This window comes from Filicampus tigris, chromosome 10 (genome assembly GCF_054856515.1).
Source record: "Filicampus tigris isolate MCC_2025a chromosome 10, RoL_Ftig_1.0, whole genome shotgun sequence".
NCBI lineage: Eukaryota > Metazoa > Chordata > Actinopteri > Syngnathiformes > Syngnathidae > Filicampus > Filicampus tigris.
In genome coordinates, this window is record NC_141226.1 from 17,873,297 (window position 1) to 17,895,855 (window position 22,559).

Sequence of the window (22,559 nt, forward strand, 5' to 3'; positions counted from 1 at the left end):
AGGCAGTATTTCATATATGTTCTTCCTTTTTTTTGTGTATAGAATAAAATACAATACAAGATATACAGCAGTCTATCGGGATGAGGGCAAGTCGGCTCGTGATAGAAAAAGCGATTATGCGACAGTTCGTCATCATCTCGGGGGAGGGGGGGGAAGAAAGAAGAACAGAATAGCAATATGAAATCAATCAATAAATAAAGTGGAAAATACAAACAAGTGGAACTACATTCATACAGGTCGGTGCAACACCAGCTTGTCTCTACGCTAACTGACTTTATGAAGGCCTTCATAAAAATTATAAATCAAAAAATGAAAAACCATCCTGCTCTAGTCTAACTTGCAAACGAGAAGGAATCAAAGAAAAACAAAGAAGAAGAAGAAAAGAAGCAGAACGTGACAACTCGAGTCCTTCAGTCCTGGTTTATGGCAAAAAGGCAGTGCGATGATGTAAGGTGGCAGACGCGAGTCCTTTGGGTGACAAGACAGGTCCAACTTTTTTGCGTGTTTTTGTTTGTTTGTTTTTGAATGGTGCAGATGTGTGTGTGAGCTTGGGGGGGCCGGGGGGGGGGCATTTCCACAGTCCCTGCAGTCCGTCTCACGCTAATATATCTCAAACCTTCATTATTCAAAAGCTCTTCTAATCGGGGAGGAATTGGAAAGCCCTTTTTGTAGACCAAAGGTTATGAAACAGAAGTGCCAATGTGCAGATGCGACACTACTGGGTGTGGGAGGGACTTGGGGGGGGTTAAAAATGTGAGTGAGGGGAAACACCAGTAAGTGGCGCGGGATGAACATGAGGTGAAATTATTGTCGTGAACTCCGAGTTTAATGTGCTTGTCAACACGCATAAAAGGACAGACGGCTTAGCAGACATTAAAAGTTCTTGGCAATGGAAGCACTAGGAAGAAGAATGGTACGATCCATGATGGGGGCAAGGGAGTTGTGTGAAAAGAATTCGTAGGGACCAATCTTGGGGAATTTCGTTTTAAAAGTGCCAGTGTCAGGAATTGTGGGACGTTAAGGCATATTCCCGTCCCTCCAATCAACCAATCAAAAAACAACGTGACCTACTTCCACAAGCTTTTAAAGAACTCTTCTTTTTAGGGAGGAGGGGGGGGGGGGCAAGATGAGAAATGGGATGACGTTTGGGAATATTCTCTCTCTAAAAAAAAAAAAAAAAAAAACGTTTCTTTCATTGCTCTATTAACTGTACACCCCCTCCTCTTCCTCCGGACCGCCTCCCACCCTCCTCCTCCTCCTCGCTGCTCCTCAGAAGGTCATGAGCTGAAACTCCCGTTCAGCCTGCCACTCGGGCACCCACACTGGGTAGGTGGCGTGCTTCGGCATCTCCCTGACGCGGACGGGGAGGAGCGGATCATTTCTCTGGTGGACATGGTTAGTCACTACCTAGCAAGGGAGGAGGGGTGGGGTGGGTTGGGGGGGGGGGGGAACAGGGTGGGAAGGGGGAGACAACAAAAAGGGAGGTATAGCACAAGGCCTGGACTGCTCGGAGGGCCGCCCACGCGCGGCTCCCACAGCAGCCGTGGGTCGCATGGTGAAGGCGGTAGAGGAGGAGAAAGAAGAGCAGGTAGAGGACAGTGAGGGAGTGCGGGCCGGTCAACTGACCAAAGAGGAGAGTGGTTAGAGAGAGTGGGAGAGGGAGAAAAAGAGGCAAGAATATAGAAGCAATCTCACCTAGCCTGCACTGTCAGAAAAACGGGGTACGCTCATTTTTCACTACAGTACATCAAATTGCCCACAAAGTCTGGGCCCCAAATTATTATCATTATTTTTTTTTTATGGGTTCGCCAATCATCAGGATGAATATGATTTGTCCCGAGGAGGAACGCAATAGGCAGTGGCATACAGCATGATGGTGGCAGAAGTCTGAGAAGCAAACTAGAAATGGTCAGCGCTGTAAACTGAGACTATTTTGGGCGCTCAACCGTTTGCTGAAGCTGAGCCATGATTGGTCGTTATCTGAGCCCTGAGCAACTGTGATGTCATTTTCATTTGACAGAAGTGACAAAATGGCCACCCCTTAAGATGGCTAAAAACAGGTGGATTTTGCTCCTTAACTTCACCATTTGCTGTTTTTGTACTCAGACTATCTTGTGGCATCTTGGTGCCAAGGAACTATGTTGAAGTGAGTTGAGGATCTTAATCTCGACAAAATAACTGCCTGTTTCCAACAATACAGTAAAATGATTTTATGTCCCACTCCCATTCCCACCTAACAGTCCTTCATGGAGGTTCCTCAAGGTAATATTTAAACCAGGGGTTCCTAAACTTGATGCAGGTGCTCCAAAAAGGTTGCGGTGTGTTGATTTTTATGTGCTCGGCGACAGTTAGCAGGAAGCAAATTGTCCTGTGGAGGACCAAAATACATAATTTGCACCTTGAATACAAAAGGTATAGGAAACCATGGCCTACACTTGGAATGAATCTCATGAGCAATAGTGACATGGGGTGGGGCAAGGGCGGCAGTTAATATGAGGGAAACATTTGGGAGAGTGCAAAATTTCCAAAGAAGGAAAAAAAAACATTTATAATAATTATTTTGCATCACGCTGCTCTTCTCATTTAACAGTCTCTGTCCATCATGGCGGTTTCCTGAAGCTACAATCTACACCAGGGATCGGTTACAATCAATTACTGCAAAAAACACATGGCTTATTTTATTTTCATACATTTCTGCATTGCTGATCTTCAAGTATGGTGGCCCTAATGGCTCAAAACGACTACAACCCGCACTACGACACTGCCTATTGGGTTAATTAGCATAAGGCAACAAAGCACTAGTACATATTAAAGTACCAGCCTAGTGGCAACCCAACGTACCCCTAAGAATACAATAAAGCACTTTTTTTTTTCTGAGAGTGTGCAATTTGTCTCAAAACAAAGAGTTACAATGACAATCTTTAGAACTAGAGCATCCATTTGAAAGGTTGGCTAGAATCTCTGAGACAAACTTGAGGCTCGGTGAGACGAGAAGGAGGAGGAAGGAAGGAGCGCAGGCAAAAGGGGAAGAAGACAATTATAAAAAGGACACGCTAAAGTTCAGAGTGGTTAGTGCACACCACAGGCTGTTGGTTAAAGCAACAGGACATGGACGGGGGGTTGGGGATTCAGAGAAGACAAGGGTTTAGGGTGGGCAGGTTTTCTCTCTCTTTTTTAATTCTTTTTTTTAGATCAGATTTGACGGGGGCAAGTGAAGGGGGGATTTTATTATCAGAGCTCTGACTTATTTATGTGATGTTAAAAGAGAAGGATCCAGTCAGTCAGAATGAGAGGGCAAAGGTGTGGGGGTGAAAGATTTGGATTGGACAGCGTGGGGGGGGCCTTCGTCGTCACAGGTTCCGTGAGAAACCTAATCCACTCACTACATCCAATTAGAGAAAAAAAAAAAAAAAAAAGGACAAGAAAAATTTCCACAGTGTTAATCTTTGTTATTTGCTTTTGAAGGGATCTAGTATAACTTGTGTGGTGTTTTTAAATTTCCACAGTGTTAATCTTTGTTATTTGCTTTTGAAGGGATCTAGTATAACTTGTGTGGTGTTTTTTTTTTGTTTTGTTTTTGTTTTTTGTTTCCCAGTGCCCATTGTGCATACTGTTCGAGCCTGCATAGTAGTCAGGAAAGGTGGCTCGGGCACTTTTTTTTTGTTTTTGACGCCCCCCCACTCTAGTGGACAAAGTGCGCCGCGCCCCTCCCTAGTAGTGCGAGTGGGTGTTACTTTGCATCAGCTGTCGCATACTTACTGTGAAAATGTTGGAGCGGCGCTTGGACTGCTTGCGGATGGGCGTGGGCGTGTTGGAGGCGGCGATGGTCTCGATGCGCATCTCCCGCTGGCTTATGCTGGGGGTGGAGGGGACGGAGGAGGAGTAGTCGCTGAACGCGCAGCCCCCGTTGGCCGCCTGGCGGAGGAGGAAGAGGAAAAGGAGCAGGAGGAAGGTAAAGAGGACACCATCGGATGACAAGGAGGAGAGGAAGTGAGAACAGCAAGTCAATTTGGGTACGATTTTAGCAACGGTTACATAAGACAACCATGCTGGAGCCAAAGTGGAAAGTAGGGGCATGAATTTGCATGCGATTGATTGTTACTTAATTATGTCTTGAAGCAACGGAGGAAAATAGAGAGCACTACTTGGCTGCAACCAGCAGAGGCTGCTGTTGATTCAACATCAATTCATTTGCTCAACAGGCATTTTATCCACAATTGAAAACAGTGTCTTAACATGTCTGTGACATTTTTATCAAAATACTCCCAAAATCATAATATCACATTTTATTCAACTTATTTCCTTTCTTACAAAAATCAAGGAATTTTAGATGATCACATGACCTGCAAACTACCCTTCTGGTCCTACCTGATTAATGTGAACGGAGGGGATTGATGCCGTGGGGACTGACGAGTGGCTGGGCGAGTTGGGCAAAGACTTGCACGGGCCGATGGAGAGCTGCTGCTTTTTCCTCATGGCCACCACCTTCTGGGCCACTGGAAGACACAACCAATAGGAGTGTTACACAGTGTTCCTGTTTGCTTCTTTTCTATGTTACGTGAACATGGGGGACCTTCCAGCAGGAGGACCGGAACTGGACCAAAATACTGTATTGCGTAGAGAGGAAAATAAATGAAAAATGATCACTAAAAGTGAAGCCAGCCCCGAGTGTAAATACTTTTAAATTCAATTTAAAAACGTTGCTTTTTTGATTATACTAATGTATAATGTAAATGCACATTTTTATTAATTGGGAATGTTGGTGACTGAAGTAGAAGAATCCCAACCAATTACGCTGGTTGTCATTCGCTGTGACGCTTAAAGTGTGACCAATGTTTAGCGGCCCCGTGCAACTCATCTTTTAATTAATGCGGCAAAGCACAAATTAGCGTCAGGAAGATGGGAAGTAGTGCTGACAGCTGGGACAAGTAAGAGCTGGGACAACGTCGCTTGACAGCAGAAACACCTTCATCTCTTTTTAAATCGGCTCCGATTGGGCTTCGGGAAGCAATTAAAGAGGCGGACCAGCAAACACAAAGTCAGCATTTTGTTTGATATTGTGGCAGGCTTTTAAATGCGCTATAGGGGGAATAAATTACGACTTCATTATGGATTCAAGGGGAACTTTATATTGTTGATCCTTTTTTAATAGAAAGTATATATTATTAACGCATGGACATATATTGTTAATTGGGCAATATTTCATGTCCAAGTGCACATATACTTGATGGCGGTATAAGACAAAGAGGCAGATCATGGTATGCTAACATGCAGTATAGCAAGAGAACTTGAGTATAAAAAGAGTTAGGGCAGATTGATACGGAGTATTATTTCTAACAAGTGCCAATAAAAATGCTAACATGCTAACAGATAGCATGCTAGCATAACAACTTGGGATACGTCGAACATTCACTGCAAATTTTGGGCCAACAAAACGAAAATGCACTTTTGGGTCATTTTTGGTTTATGGCTGAAAGAGTGTTGTCACCAAAAACAACACGGCTGAAAAAGAATATTGTGATGACGTAACGAAAACCCCCGGTCTCTGTCGTGACAATCACGGAGCACTACCTTGAAACTCAGTGTAAGATTAGATTTAGAAGAAAAAGAGGGGGGTTTGAGGATACGTAGCCGCACACTGTGCACCTTGGTTGGCCATGCGTGCGCCAACAGCCCTCTAAACTCAGTGGGGGTAGGTGGCGGAGAAATGAGCCCAAAATTCCCCCGCTGCGGTAGCCAGCCATTGACCCGCGGCGAGAAGGCTACCTAGCTGCTCAGGGCAGCTGTGAAAGCATGCACACCACTCAGAAAGAACCAGAGCGCTGGCAGTGTACTGAAAATGATTCAGCCGAGGAAATGTTTCGTGAAAAAAATGAAAGTATTAATTGTGGTGGGAATTTCTTCTGATTTTATGTCATGACCTGTAGTTCAATGGCATTCTAGAACCAATGAACTGCTAAACATGTTCAGAGCACAATGCTAACAACAACAAGTATCAAACCAAGCAGAGGATTTTACATAATGCCCTGGAGTCTAGTACTACTGCTAATGAGATTACGTAGATAAAATGCAAACATGTTAACAGTCAGTAACAAATCACAAGATTCGCTGAGTATTAAAATAGCTTAGCCAGATTGATGAGGACTTTATATTGCGACGTGAAGCCAGGTACTATTTCTAATGAGGTTGGATACACATGCTTACAGGCTAAGAGTTGGTATGCTAACTTGAGTATAAAACATGCTAGTATAGACTGATAAGGATTTTACATTGTGCCATGTAGTCAGATACTAATTCTGAGAATTGATGCTAATAATTGGTATGCTAACATAAGTTGCAACTCAAGATAAAAAAAAAAAAAAAACTTGAAGGTAAATAGATGAAGATTTTACTTTCTGAATCTCGCCATGTGGCCAGGCAATATTTCTACCGAGAATCAAAACACTCAGAGTTTATTATATATAACAAGACATCTCGAGTATGAAAAAGAGGTAAGTAAGAGCGATAAGCTTTTACATCGTGCCATGCAGTGTACGTATTTAATGACAACTTGACAAAAATGATTGTGTGCTAACATGTCCTCTCACCATCCTGAAAGACTCTTTCCACATTGAGGCCGTAGGTGGAGCAAGTTTCGTAGTACGTGCAGCGCTTCAGATCATTGGACAACTTTCTGGCCCGCGAGTCATCAATCACTCTGGGGTTGGCAGCGCTGATGGCATCTAGGACAGAAATACTGTTTCAAGAAATGCCACGGTCGGAGACCGAGTGGCCATCATGAGCAGGTGCGACGCACACACCTTGTGTCCCAACGAGGACCATGGGCACCTCGGCTGCATTCCTGTAGCTGGACAGACGCAGGAAGTAGTTGTAGACCGTCTGGAAGCTGATCTCGTCCTCCAAACTGAAGACGAAGACCACCGCGTCCACCCAGGCGGCAAACTGAAGGTACAGAGGAAGCAGAGTGCAACCATATTCACATTGTCCCTGTTGTTTTTGTCTCGGAATAGTTTTGTTTCATGCTAAACGGGGATTTGTATTACTGTTACTTTGATGATTTATAATGCAGACCGATGCATGGCAACATATATATACAGAGACTGACACTAAATGAATGAATGAATTAATATAAATCAAAATGCAAATAATGCAAATTAAAATAATTCAAACTTTCATTCAAACAAAAAAAAAATCATATTCATATACATCTCATGGAATTACATTGAACAGAAAACATAATAGTATGTGACCTTAATAAAATGAACATACAAAATTATATTTATGTAGATTTAGTATATACTAGGTGTGTATGTATGTACCGGTATGTAAAAGTGTGTGTGGGTGTATGTACACAAAAATATTTAAATACATTATTAACGTTGATATTGTCAAAATAAATGTTGAAAAAAAAATCACATAAATATTCACATATTTGCATGCACTACTTGGCATTGAGCTCAATAAAAAGTAGATTTATAAAATACCAACATAATACAAAATCTATACAGTACATGCATGTTATATATAGTAACAGGGATTCATTTTACATATGTCACACAGAAGAGAAAATATCTCATACCTTAATATTCAACACTTTTTTTCTGTTTGTTTTACTGTGTTTGCAGTGGTGTACATCTTTCCACATTGGTCAATTAACAGAATGTCACTTATTCCCATGATTAGATTATGCAAGTGAACCCGACCCATCTTTAAAAAAATGTAGTTCTCACTCACCACCACATGAGGGCAGTGTAGCACCATTTGTGAACCGGTATAAAGGAACCTGCACTTGAAAAATCAACAGGAGGTGGAATGACTAACGCAGTGATGGAACCCTCTGCCATTGTCATTGTCTTACAGACATCTTCGTTGTCTTTGTGTTGTTACGAGAGTTGGAGCCAAGCAAAGTATCAACGCGTGTGCCATTAATATTCAGTGCGGGCACAGAGGGATGAAACAAAGCCCGAAGGTAAGCAGAGCTGCACCGAGTTTTGTTGGATGCAAAGACTAGCCTTAGTTAAAAGCGTTGGCTTTTGCTAAGCGACTGAAACAGCACCTGATTGCTCGCAGACATTCATGAAAAAAAATTGACTCATTATTTGCTCTGCGAGTTTCGATATGAGCGCGCAACTTCCTGGCTAACATCGCCAAACGAGAGGAAGGGAGCATTATTGCTAGCTGGTGCCGTGGAGGTGAACTGCACTGCATAATACTGAATGGTTGGTTATCATATTAGGTATACAAGAGGGACAACAATTTTGTCATATTTTTAAAAATAAAAAGACAGATCTTTTTTAAATAAGTCTTTCGTTTTCAACATTGAAGTTTTAGTATTACTAGAATAAAGTACATTTATGATAAAACAAAAGTTGTTTTTCTTTTAAGGGTGGATTTAATACTCTTTCGTATGATTCTACCTCCACAACTATTCACAGCGGACAATTGACTCCCAGTGTTGTAATGCCTCAGACATTTTTTTTTTGCTGGCTACTTCCTGTCCTCATTATCACCTCACCAGAAGTAATAAATCATACATGGAATAAAATTACATTTCACCACCCGCTAGTGTAATAAAGTAGGTCATGCCACCTTCAACTGAAAAGGGTGCTGAAACTGAAATGCGTTTTTTTTAAAAATTATTATTATTATTCCTGTCTTGGACTCTGTAAAAAGAGCAGAGACCAGTGGGAATAAACTTTCATCTACAGTATTTTCTATCGCGCTTGTCCTCGGGTGACGGTTGTGGGTGAACTGGAGCTTATCCCAGCTGACTTTGGGTAGGCAGGAAGCAACCTGGACTGATTGCCAGTGAATCGCAGGGCACATATAGCCAAACAACCATTCCTACTCTTATTCCTACTAACGGACAAGTCTTTATTTACCTTAACATGTATGTTTTTGGAATGTGAGAAGAAGGCCGAGTTCCAAGAGAGAACTTTCTCCTCCAAATCCTTGAGGCAGATGTGTTAACCAAAACTCTTTCTAGATGACTGCTGCTCATATCGGAAAAAATCGATATCGCGAAATTGCAATATGCATATCTCAGAGACATCCAATATATGCAATATATATACATAGTGTATGTACATATACATATATACATACAGTATACATATAAACATACTATACGTACATATATATACATATCGTCGCTGTCATGTGAAAAACACTGATCTCCATTTTTTTCGTTTTCTTATTTTTACATGAATCATATATATATATATATATATATATATATATATATATATATATATATATATATATATATATGTGTGTGTGTGTGTGGGGGGGGGGGGGGGGGTGCGTGTGTACACACTCACCTGTAACTCTGGAGGTCCCCCTTCATCTCTAATCAGGAGGAGGTAGCTCTGCCCGTCCACCACAATCTCCTTCTTGAAGCGTCCACCTGCGGAAAAATGACATGCACTATTGTTTTTTTTATCAAGTCTTGTTATTTAGATTTTTACATGCTGTCAAGGATCTTTTGAGATAAAGGGCTGGGCGATTATGGAAAATATAATATATAATCACGATTCATAAACAATTATTCATTGATTTCTAACCAGTGTTTTTAAACATGCGTTACATGAGTGGTTGGTTGCATTTTCTCGCGTGACAGTTTAAATGAAAGACCGTTGACATTGCTGGGGGGCTCAACTGTGTCGCTGCAGAGCCAGATGAGCGTACGCATCGGGGAACTGGCTGCGTTGCGGTGACTTTGTCGCCCGAGCGCCAGCAGCTGTGCATTAGACATGTTAAATTGCAATTCCTCCTCCTCGTAATTGGCTCTTGAGAGACCGCCGGCGCGCTCCCTGTCAAATTGCTCCCGAGAAACTTCACTTCAACTTCGTCGCCCGAACTTTTTATGAGAACGCGTCGATTCGTTGTGTTGCATTATCAGGTATGCCTGCACACGCGCGCACACACAAAAAAAAAAAAAAAAACAGTTGCTACTTTGTACTCCTCTGTAGTGGCTTAGAAATGCTATTCCAAAAATGTTCTATTATCAACTCCAAGCAGTGGGGAACGTCACCTTCATGATCTTTCCATCTCCAGGGGGTTAATTTGTTCGTTTGTAAGCCTTTCGATTCTTGGTTGCTAGATATTCCTCTGAGGGTGTTCCCATTACGTTTCGTTGAGAATTGCCCGGATTTTTTGAAGAACATGTTTTACAGAGGGGAAGTGGAAATAGAGAACTGTGATTTCGAAAGTGTGCACACCCTCTTACAGTATAACTTAACCAGGGGTGCCAATAATTATGGAGTGAGAACCAAAATGTTAGGAACAGCCATCAGTAAGTTTGGACAAAAGAACAAGGCAGGTTGCAAGCACTTACACAATTCTTTCCTACACGCTCGTCATCATTTTTCATCTCATCTAAAATGTATATTATTCCCAGTTGCAGATACAGACGACACCCAAGGGAGTCAACACTCAAAAGTCTATCTCGTCTCACACTTTGTGAAGCCGTGGAGATTAAAACATGGGGAAAAAAGAAGACAGACTCACGCCTTCTGAATATATCCCGAGCGCCATTTGACAAAATTGAATAATATAGTGGGTTTCGATTAGGATATGAATAAAAAAAAAAAAGCCTGGGGGAAAATTATTCCATATATTTTTTAGAACTATGAGATTTTCTAGCTGCTTCATAAGCACGTTAAGTGTCTTGATGATAGAAAAGATGACACGATAAAGAACGAGAGATCTCTGTAAGGGGAAAAATGCTCTGATAGTCTTGCCACTGAAGCCCAACGGAGCTTCAACTACATCACACAAGACCTCAGTTTAGTGAGCATTAAAGGGACGGATGAAATAAAGATTTTTCAGTCATAATAGTTATATACGAAAGCAGCACTCTTTAAAATTCAATAATTACTTTCACACCGTAGTCAGCACATAACATGGCAGGGAAGTCATTGTTTGTCGCACCATCCACAGTCATGGTTTCATGAAATAGAATAGTCAATAAATTACATTTTGGAAGTAACTTGCCCAAGACTGGACAAGCAAGAATGTTATTGATGATTTATTTCTCCCCATTACTCTTTAGCGGGCGGGTCTGGGACAAATCTCCCGCAACGAAATGGGGTTCACCGTCTTTCTATTGTCATGATTTCCTATGGGAACATGTGTTGGACGAGAGTCCAGAATGGACTGCGGTTGGCCTCAGAAGTTCTGCAGTGTCGGCTGGCTCTCATTAGATTGCATAACTGAGTGTCCATTCTTCCGAAAGGTTGACCCGGTTCATCTCATCTCAGAAAGTAAAGCCACTCGAGTCAGTCACCCTGGCACCTCGGCGAGTCCACTTTTGCCTGCTTAACAAAAGCTGGACATTCTCAGCTCGCTGGATGAATGACGCTTGTGTCACGGCGAGCCGTCCACGCACTGGCAGTTATTTTCTTTTAAAACTCAAGCTTTTGACGAATCAGACAAAGCGTTGAGAACGAGAGCGTCTGCTGGCTCTCGTAACAGGGATCAGAACAAGGCGCAGAATGAATGATTTATGGAGACAGAGTCTGCAATGGAAGCTTATAGACTGTCAGACTATGGATTTTGTTACATAACCACCCAGAGGTGTCTTCTAGCTCCTTGTATGATGATGATGATGACGATGATGATGATGAGGATGATGGGTTACGTGAACGGTTCAGGTCTAACTTAAAAAAAAAAAAAAAAATAGAAAAAGAGGGCGGCCAATGTGGGCGGCACTCACACAGAGGCTCAGACCTTGACATCCGACGGCGCTCCATCCGCTGTTGCCATGGCAACACACCTCAGAGCTTGTTTCTTTTTTTTTTTTTTTTTTTCACGCACTGTATATTAAAAAACAGCCAACGTGGAGCTCCTTTTATCGGGATGATTGGATATGCGCACGACACGGCTGCTAATCAGGAACGTCAAGAGGTGTCTGGCGGGGATAATCGCGCCGGGATGGTTCTCTTTTGGGCAAGCAAAATGACAGAAAATCCGGGATACAAATGCACGCTGCAAGCATTCCGGTTAATCTTTGAGGAGGCCGAAGTGGGGCCAGAGGGTGCCGTTATCATACGATCGCGCTGATACGCTTCAGTTGTCATCCTCGCATTTCTGGAATTGAAACTGAGCAGTCCTTTTCAGGAGCACAGCCTTTACAGTGGCTACGGTGGACACATTTATTCGCATTAAAAGACTGATGGGCATAAAAATGCTTCATGTACGCAGGGGTGGTTTATGTCGATTGAAAATCTGATCCGCGCGCGTGGACACACTTATTCCCAAATTTCGGAACAAACCGTCCTTACTGCGCACGTCTGTGACGTCAGCATACGCATTTCTGTTCTTCCCGGAAGCTAGTAGAAGCAGAGTGAGCGAAAGACATGGCGGGCGCAAGACTGAACTGGTACATTTGCAGCTCCATTCGGAAATGTTAACTCGACGTAAGAGTGGGAAACATACGTGAAATAACGCTCACGTCAAAAGTAGATCTGGATGGAGCGATGTTTTGTTGACACGCTACGGCTATTATTTCTAGTACATTTGGTCAATCTGCGCATCTCAAAATAATTTCTTCCAATCGAACGTATGACGCATGAACACGCAAGTCCGTAATCAGATCAATATTTTTAGTGTCCATGAAAACAGTGCATCCGATCATAATTTTAATCTGAACTCTGATCAGATTAAAGACATTTTGTCCATGTAAATGTAGCCAGCGAAAACCTTTCAGGGCACATATTATGGAAAATTAACTTTTATGTGTATATGGGCAGTTGGATCTCTGGAAGGCCTGCCATCAGGTCAAGTAAATCTTTTACCTCCCCATTTATGAAAATTAGTCTGAGAGCTGTGACAGTGGATTGAATTCACATGCTAACCGGCACCATCGCTTCTCTGCACCTGACATGATCAGATGGGCAAGAGCCACTTTCAAGTGATTGCCAGACTCCAGACTATGTTGTCGAAGACATTGTCATAAAGAAAGCTAAAGCTAAATAATAAAATAGATATCAATTGACTCTACATTTGAATTAAAACAAATTCTTGAATAACTTCACGTTCAATCATATTTTTATTGAATGAAAAGGAAAACTACATTTAAAATAAAATCAGCCACTCGCCGTCAGTCCCTACCCCCTTTAAAAAGTGGTGGGTTCACCGTAGTATGTTCTTAAAGGCAGCATGTATGACACATCTCACCTCCCGACCTCATGAATCTACTCCATGGTGATCTTACCTTCAGGAGACTCCTCCTGTACATATGTCCCTGTCAAGTAGCGGTGGACTAAGGCCGACTTGCCGCTGGACAGATTCCCCACGATTCCCTGCAAAAAGAAGTGAAAGACAAGGGAAATGAGCGAGAATTGATCAAGCTGGCTTTATAGCTCTTCAGTTACATATCAAATCAGGGCAGCCGGTTGCAGTGCAAATGAATCACATGTCTGGGACTTACAATAACAATAAAATAACTCAGCATTTGGGACAGACAACTGGTGGAAAGATGAGGAAATGATATTATAATGAGGTTCTAACATTTTCTCAGTATGTGATCAGGAGAAGAGGCACTGGATGCCATTCACACACACACACACACACACACAAACACACACAAACACACACACACACACGCATCAAGATCTGTTCTGTGTATTTTACTGTATATTTTCCCGTTTTTTGTTCAGTTGGGTACAGTAAGGGAACTAACCAAAAGAACATTCAGAATTTAAAAAGAAGTTGCTTTAACATCATGCCATGGTGGAACATTTAATTCAGTGATTCTTTTGCATACCACTAGAGGGAGCCCACATAACATTTGTAGCACATGTACTGTAGAACAGAGTAACAGATCTAACTGTAACTCCTCAACTCACTTCAACATCCCTTCGGCACCAAGATGCCACAAGATGGTGGTAAAGTAGTACTACTTTTGTCTACATGAAGCTCTAAACTACAGTACATAGTTTCTTGGCACCAAGATGCCACAAGATGGTGCCAAAATAATAGGTTTACGGTTTTGACCCACAAAAGAAATCTGCGAGGTGAATTCACTAATGCCAAACCACAGATATGCAGTTATATTTATTATTATATATGATTATTTTGTCGGAGTTGCTATAGTCACATTACATTATTATCTGGTGTACATGAAGTAAAAATGCGCCCTCTTGTAATTACATTTTCTCTTTATGTTTCGCACTTAATAATTCAGCTCCTAATCATCAGCAGAGCAGGCAACTTAATTACAGCAACCAAAAATGCTGTCATTAATTGCATAAAACGAGAGTCCACTTCATTTTTTTTTTTTTTGAATTGCTGCAAGATGAAGAGCAGCTGCAGCCTGCAAAGAGTATCCTCAAAGGAAAATGTTGATCACAGTGGGATGTAAAGGAGACTGCACGTGTTTGTTTAACGGCTTCTCGGGAGAAGCACGAGCAAGAAAGTCACTTAGCAGACATGTGATTGGTAACAGGTTTTGCGGCGTTTCCTCTCGCCAGTGTGGAGGGGTTGAAAAAAAAAAAAGTGGTGAAAGTCTGGTAAGAACAAAACAGGGCTACGACATAACTCACGTCTATCCTCCTCCTCCATTAGTGGGTGCTTAAGTCAGGTATGGTTCTAATTATAAAGGGCGCATGACGGGCAATCCGTATCGGATTCTCCCTGCTACGACTTCAGAGTTCTCCATACGAGTGTGTGAGTAAGTTAGCAGAACATGTAGGCTGTGTGCTGTGAAAACAATGAGTCAACTCTGAAAGGCTACCACCACCTTCACGCAATAGAAATGTTGCCTCAGCAATATGTCTCAATTTGGAGATGCTTCCAGTTGGAATACAGTGGAATGCCAAGCACTACAATGGATTTGGAAGCTATTTTTAAAGTGGAAGTCAACCCAAACATTTTATTTACAATATTGTGTTCTATGTAGCCGCACTAGTCTAAACAAGACATTCTGATTAATATAACGTTTGCGGAATATGAGTTAAGCAGTAAAATCCACCCGTTTTTTGTCCATCTCAGGAGTCGTCCATTTTGCCACATTGTGTCGACTGAAAACAGTCAGAAAAGAGGTGAGCCGTGATTGGTCGTTACCTGAGCCCTGAGCAACTGTGTGGAGGAATTAGTAAATTAATGGAGCCCAGGTGTCAAAGCAAACATGGTGAAGCAGCATTTAGCTGTTATGCTGCACGCAAATTGAATGAGTTGCCATCGGAAGTCAAGTCAACCCCAATTATGAATGCTTTCAAACCCACATTAAAAAACGATGTTTTTCCCCCCGCATTCCTTTAATCAAGGTCTTTTAAGCCTTTTAAAAATCAATTTCAGAAAGCTATTTTTCATGTATATCCTTTGCTATTAAATATCTTTACATATTTTGGTTGCAAATGTGCTTAAATGTTGCCAACACCCTTTTTTTTGGTTGTTGTAATTTTAATAAGATAGTTTTGTTCTCTCTGCACTGCAAATCACTGTCTTCAGTTGTTCTGTTTGTTAATGCTTTTAAATGTTGTCCTTTTGGTTGTGTGAAGCACATTGTGTTGCCTTGTGCATGAAAGGTGCTATGTACGTAAATAAAGTTGCCTTGCCTTGCCATGCCTAAAGCGTACCATCTTGATCTTAGGGGTTATTTGACAAAAGCATTTCATAGACAAGTTAATAACACACTTGGGAAGTATTTTAAATTGTTGGGGGGAAAAAAAAGACAAAAAAGGGCATAATATCTCCGGGAGATTGAGCTTCAGAGGTTCAACACTTTTTAAGAGTTAAAAGCAAGGGAGACATGGCTAAAGATGGAGCAGAGCGATTCATCCCTCACTTAAAAAGAAAAAGACACCGTTCGTCTTATGTCTTATCAGTATGAACTTTTGCTTCATCCTTGAAAGTTGCGCAGCAAATGATTGCTTTTCTTCTCAGAGGTTTTAATTGTGTCTTTGCTGAATAAATTCCCATGTGGACGTAGCCAATTAACACCAGCAGAATAAGGGAGCTGCTGTTTAAGTCTTAGTGGCGCCAAGAATGGAAGTGTTCCATCAACCCATAGCGCATCTTCTATTGGTTGGCTGTGCTTTTTGGCACCCTGAAGGTAGAAATGGCACTCAGGACGCGCAACTCATCCAGCACCAAAACTGTCACTCATCCTCCCGTCTGTCTCCATGGAAACATATTATTATTATTACAAAAAAAAAAATTCCAGCTAATTGGCAGATAAATGTCAAACCAATTTCTTTCAGTGTTCTGATAGAAACAGCAGAACATAAGCGATGGCGCTTATGAACTCCACGGTCACACCGACAAGAATCATTATTTATATATATTTTTTTTAACAATTGTAATTTGGTGCTGACTTGGGAGTCTTCAGGAGGAGGGTGGTGTTACTCACCACTTTCAGCTCTGGCACAGACCGGCTCAGCGTCCATTCCTGGCTGTTGACGAAAGAGTCTGAAATGAGACGGACAAAATATTACTCATCAATATTAATAAATGACACCTCGTGATACACACTTCTCATTTATAAGTAACATTTATACTTGTATTAAGACATCATGTGCACACATTTTTTATTAACACCTTTATTTTACAAACAAACTGAATTGAACTACCATCCCCAAAAGAAGATTGGAAGCGAAACATGAATTTTGGAAATCTTAAAATTACACAACGTTTGTGATCTCAACTCAAGAAAAAAAAAGAAATTACGTGAATAATCAGACTTTTATCTGCTCATCTTACATAACATTTCAGTGTTATCTGATGATTGTTCATCAGCTGATGCGGCTGGCTCGTCACAAGTTGCGCCACACTGATGTGCAACCTGCGACAATAGTTCCAATACTTCCCTCAAGGAAAAAAAACACAATTTTTACAATGCTTTCTTTAGTGAATGAACCATTAATTGGCATCATATTTAAAATGTGTCGAGCACTGTCCACATAGCCTCTCACACTGGGCCCGTTTCCACACAAGGGGGTCCTACACTGCCTAACCCACCTTTTTGAAGTCACACAGTATCTGACTCGACTGAACACGGTGAAATTTCAAGGCGAGTCTCCCACAGTGACGAAGAGCAAAACTACTGCGGCATGACAATAATCAAAGCAAAGGCCATCCTTAAAATATATTCTATGCCGATCCACTAGTCTAAACACAGCATTCTAATTAATATTGCATTTGAGGAAGATGAGTTAGGCAGCAAAATCCACCAGTTTTTCGCCATCTCAGGGTGTGACCATTTTGTCACTGCTGTCGACTAAAAATGACATCACAGTTTCTCAGGGCTCAGGTGAAAAACAATCACGGCTCCCCTGTTTTCTGAAGCTGAGCCATGATTGGTTGTTACCTGAGAGATGGACAAAAACGGATGGATTTTACTAAACTTATATTCCACAAACATCAATCAGAATTCGACTGGTGGGGCTGCATAGAACATAATGTAAAGAACATTTTGGGGTTGACTTCCCCTATAAAAAAAACCTTGAAATCATGAAAAATCTTTATTCCTTTTGAGCTAATCTAAAATGAACACTATTCTCATAGGATTTATTTTTCTACAAAGATGACTATGCTCATGAAATGACTTCTGAAACTATTTTTGAATGATAACTTTATCAACATAAGTGTCTTTTTCCTTTTAAAAACAACTTTTTATTGTATTTATATTCATCATTCACATTAAAAAAAAAAGTTTGTTTTTGTCATATTTTTTGTCTTTAGCGTCAACAAAAAAAAAAAAGTGGTGCCCTTGGAAAAACGCATTTTCCAACTCCAGTGAGAACATCTTGTCTAAACTAACAGTTTGAAGACTTAAGTAAACACATGAGCATCCCCACAGTGGTAAACATGTATACTATTTTCTCCATGTATGTACGCTCAAGTAGCGCAACCCCTGCAATTAAGTCGGGAAAGGCCAGCCAATGAGATGTTTATGAATCAAGACTTCCCACGGCGAGTGCGTAGTCTTCAAGAGACCTCTTTTCGCGTGGACCGGGTGTATACTTTTCCTGTTCGGTGGTGTAGTTTTACACAGCACTTTAACATCCCCATTATGGCTTGAACATGTCACAACATGCACAAGAAGAAGAGACCCGACTGGTTGGGTTTCAAAGTACACGTCAATGAATGCATATAAACAACTCCCCGATGAAGCTGCCGGCTGTTTTTTAAAGCATTTCCTGTTAGTTTTGTGGACCACTACTGATTTGTAGTATCATTTTATCACTGGAAAGAGATGAGTGCCGTCCCTGCAGCTTACAGCACAACCATGCCATGTGTAAAAAAGAACAAAAAAAACTGCGTAATTGAATCCATGTGCTCCACTTACGTCACCCATAAAGAATGAGCATCCCCAAATGACTGTGCCCCAGAAGGCCTGTAAGGGTGGAGGGCGATGGGCGTTTGTGATGCCTTGACAGGACACCAGCGTCTTTGTCTCACAGAGAGCGGAGAAAGGGAAGCTTCGGCTTGTTTGGCTGCCGACTTACTGTCGACTTGCATTTAAAATGACCAGTCAGTTTCCAGGCGGATTACATTTACAGGAAAAAATGCAAAGCCAGCAAAAAAAGAAAAAAAAAAGTGGATGCGCGGTGGTTTATTTTAGTGGGGGGTGGGGGGGTGGGGACCTTGAAATCTATATTTCCCCTTCAACAATTTTTCCAACCAGTGTTGCCATTTCAAATTATAGAGGGTGACTTTTAGCTAGCAATTAGTGCCGCTGCTTCCCTCAGTTGGGCATCAAATGATACTCACTGTTGGACCATCCAAAAAATAAAATCAACCAGGAAGGGTACAATGACTTGTCTCTGTACACTTAACCATATGAGGCTGATGTTAAGTTGTACATATAGTGACAGAAATTGGACAGTATCGGATTGTAAACCATCGAGCTCAGGCGTACAACTGAAAGCAGAGCAATTTATGGGAGCACAGAGAGAAAACGGACCGCTTCAAGCAAAATGGAGAATGTTGCCACATTCTCTCCTTGGTTTGGGGCAGTCTAAAACTACATTCCATTGGATGTACCATGACAAATGCGCAAATGGCTCCAGCTCCCAGTGAGCCTGAAATGAATATTGAAAATATATGCATGGATCGAAGTGAAAACACTGAGCGCGTTAAGGATTTATTATAACGATTATCCACCATGAGGTAGCTTGCTGGTGGTGTAGTGGTAGATTTGCCTCTCTTAGGTGCAGGCAGGGTGGATTTAGTTCCCACTCACTAGAGGTGTCTCTATACTATGTGCCCTGAGACTGACGGGCGGATTATGCTCCAGCTCCTCGCAACCTAGAATTAGAAAGCTAGACAAAAAGTGAATGGAAAAATGGATGGATTTAACAAAATAGGAAACTGATCAAGATTAATACGCAACACTTAATTTCTTTCAAAGTTTACATTCTTCTAAAACAATCACTTTTTTAACATTCGTAGGAAATCACCATGTCCCATCACTGGTGAGCTAGTTACGCAACAGGCCCATATCCACTCAGGTGGTCCTTGGTGACTGCAGGCACCATATTGGTTAGCCCTAGTCAAGACTTAATCTGAACAAACAATGCCTGGAAATGGACAAATTTTGTCATTATTACCCACAAACTTGAAGGATTTTCAGTTTTTTAGTATTATAAGAAAACGTCAGAGTGGTCAGGTCTTAGTGTACCTTCCTGTTCTTCTCTCAGAAGCAATTTACAGAGCCGTTATCTGTGTTCTGCTGAGTGCCCAAACACCAAACCGTTATCTTTAGAGCTCAGTGATAAACACAATCAGCCGAAGTCGAGGCAGAGGCAAACATCTCCATAGCTCTCCACCGGTTCAATGCAGTCGTGATGACGCAGCTTGCTTCACACTCCTAAAGCGAGCGTCTCAGACAGTGATAACTTCTACCCAGGTAAACGGCGCATGCCGGTTCAATCGCGGGGTCTTATTTAAAAGTGTGGATGGAGGAGTCTGGCGCTACAATGCCCCGGTTGATTGAATCAATTTGTGGGGTTCGAGGGGATTAGTTTCTGATTTAGCTCCCATTTCCGCCTGCCAAAAATGGCTATTGAGCAAACTGCTGGAAAGCGTGATAGAAAACCTTAAAAAAGAAAACGCCAGCCGTTGACAGAGTAAAGATGCACAGAGCAGCAACACAGTCATAGCGTGCCTTAGTCTATCACTGACCTATGCTAATGCACTAGTAAAGCCATAATTAGAGTAAATATTTGTATGAAAAACAGGTAATTAATTTAAAAAAATGAAATGAATAACCGCAAGTATGGCGGTAATTGAACGTGCCTTCTTGTGCTGGGGTTTGTAACTGGCTACACATGCCACAAGATGGCTACAAATCCCTTAAAACACAGAGGACCATGGGGCACCAACACCATGCACTTGTGTGTAAAGAACCATGAATCCATGTAACATAAATTATTGTATTTAGCAGTTCAATTACTCAACACAGAAAAAGCGCCTCCACATGGGCCTCATCAATAGCGTTAGCTAGCATACTAGCCTAACGGAGCTCCGTTAAAAACTGAGGACCCGTTGCATTTAGTCTGCATCTCACGCAGCTAACGCATGAGATGAAAAATCACTGTCATCATGACTTGTTCCAATCTCCGCAAGGTAATGTAATTTCTTTAGTTACACAACAAAGACAGCTAGCTGTCTAATGGATAGCAGCAAGTCAAAATAAGACTGATGCACCTTACAGTTTGCGGTTTGGAAGCCCGTTCCTGCCATTTCAACACCTCAACTCCCCCCACGACTTCTATCACCACACACCGATCACTCATGCAACCATCCACACAACAGAGAAGCTTTGTTCATCCACAGGTGGGAGGGTAGGTGGGCATTGTTGGAACACCTCAAATCCCTCGCTACCCCCCATGCAAACCTTGCAGAGGTGTACAGGGTCGTCATCAGGAAACACTTCCAATGAGGTGTGTTGAGTTGTCATGGTTTAGGGATTTGGGGTTGGGGGTGTTTTAGCTTTCTGGATCTAATTAGGCAGTGAGCACTTTAGGCAGGTAGTGACAGGCAGCGAGTCCCACCCAGGGCAGCGAGCACTCACAAGGCGCACCTACATTCCTGGCGCCTGACTGACTCACACTTGCGATTATAACGGACAAATAGAGCGGGACCCGGCCACACTCGCAGGGACGTCTCCGAGGTAACCGTCGACAACATGAAACCAGCGGAGGACGAACGCGGCCGACCTTAGGACGCAATTCAATAGCATAAAACAGCACCTTTGCCAGTTCAAAGGTCTGATTACAGTGAATATAAAACACATACAACCACACATATTTATAATGGTGATTTAAGTGTTAACTTTTAATTGTCGCTGCTGCCTTCCTTTTCCATAGACCCGTACCAAAAGTCAATACTGAGCTGGGGACATAAGGCCTTTAGCTGCCCGTTCTAGACTGAACACAAGAAGTCTATCTGACTGCATTTGATTACACCGACTATGGAAAAAATTAACCAGAAATGTATGAATTTGATGGATTTCTTTGTAATCATTTGTCTTCATGGGATGGGAGAACCTCTCTCCAAATCTGCAAAGGTTGAAACCAGGCCACAGGACGTTTTTTGTTTGTTGAAAATGTTACCTCTGCCTCAGTTCAACCGTTTGCAGATTACCATGATCTGGATGACTGAGAATGTAAAAACGTACTCTCCGATTGTTGTTAATGCCTGTTTCAATTACAGTGTTCTACTCAGCAGAGAAAAACACTGCCTGATGGACCTGGTCCATTTGCAACAGGGGGTGGAAGGGTAGTAACGGTATAGTTCATCGACATTATTCTTCTCATGTTGACATTAAAGTGAAACTTCTCAATTCATTTGAGCTCTGTTGCAAACCAAAACAGAAGCAATGACGCACGCATTAAACAGTCTTTTATATTAATTAAAGTGTGCAGTACATTCGGTGTTGAAAAGACTGTTTCAATCACTTATATTTTCATTGTGGTCTAATAAAGGTTACAGAAGAATTTAGTATGATTTTAAGTATAATTCAATTTTAGTATAATTCGCATAACTGTGGCATATCTGTGCTTAACTTCAAAATAAGTCACATTTTTGTATTTATGATTGTGAAAACCTGTCTAGTTAATATGAGAACGTTAGCTGGCCATTTGACTTAAAAATAATGATAATAAATCAGAGACAAATCAAAGTGTAGATGATAATTCTGTACCATTTTAAACTAAAGACAGCGTGTAATTAGTAAAACTGACAATTTCACTCTCAACTTGTTTGTTCGCCAAATCCTGGTTAATGAAGAGCTTGTAAAAATGAAAATATCGAACAATTTCCTGCCAAAGGCAATGAGCTGGGACATTTTCACTCTTAGTCTCAACAAGTTGTTTTTGTATCTGCATCTAATAAAGGCTGATGGAGCCCTGAAGAATGTAGTGCGGCTTCATACAAAAGGCAATGTATAATTATTAGAACTACGACATATTTTTTAGCTAACAAACAAACTGTTTGTATTAATGGTTTGGAAAACATGTGGTGTGACAAGACCAACACAGATCGCCAGACTACGCAAGTACATAGCAGAACCCTGTTAAGAGTTAACCTTTACACACCACGGCTTAAGC

At 41.6% G+C, this 22,559-nt stretch overlaps 1 protein-coding gene across 2 annotated transcripts in view; it reads right to left on the reverse strand.

Moving 5' to 3' along the window:
* Positions 1–22,559, reverse strand: part of agap3 (ArfGAP with GTPase domain, ankyrin repeat and PH domain 3) — a 79,043-nt gene that overhangs the window by 54,144 nt on the left and 2,340 nt on the right. For both annotated transcript variants that reach the window (XM_086042351.1, XM_086042350.1), the window contains exons 2-8: positions 16,355–16,413; positions 13,217–13,304; positions 9,321–9,406; positions 6,801–6,942; positions 6,588–6,722; positions 4,369–4,496; positions 3,760–3,915 (exon numbers count right to left, since the gene is read on the reverse strand). In XM_086042351.1, coding sequence (XP_085898477.1) covers positions 3,760–3,915; positions 4,369–4,496; positions 6,588–6,722; positions 6,801–6,942; positions 9,321–9,406; positions 13,217–13,304; positions 16,355–16,413 — 794 coding nt within the window. The remainder of the gene's footprint in view (positions 1–3,759; positions 3,916–4,368; positions 4,497–6,587; positions 6,723–6,800; positions 6,943–9,320; positions 9,407–13,216; positions 13,305–16,354; positions 16,414–22,559) is intronic.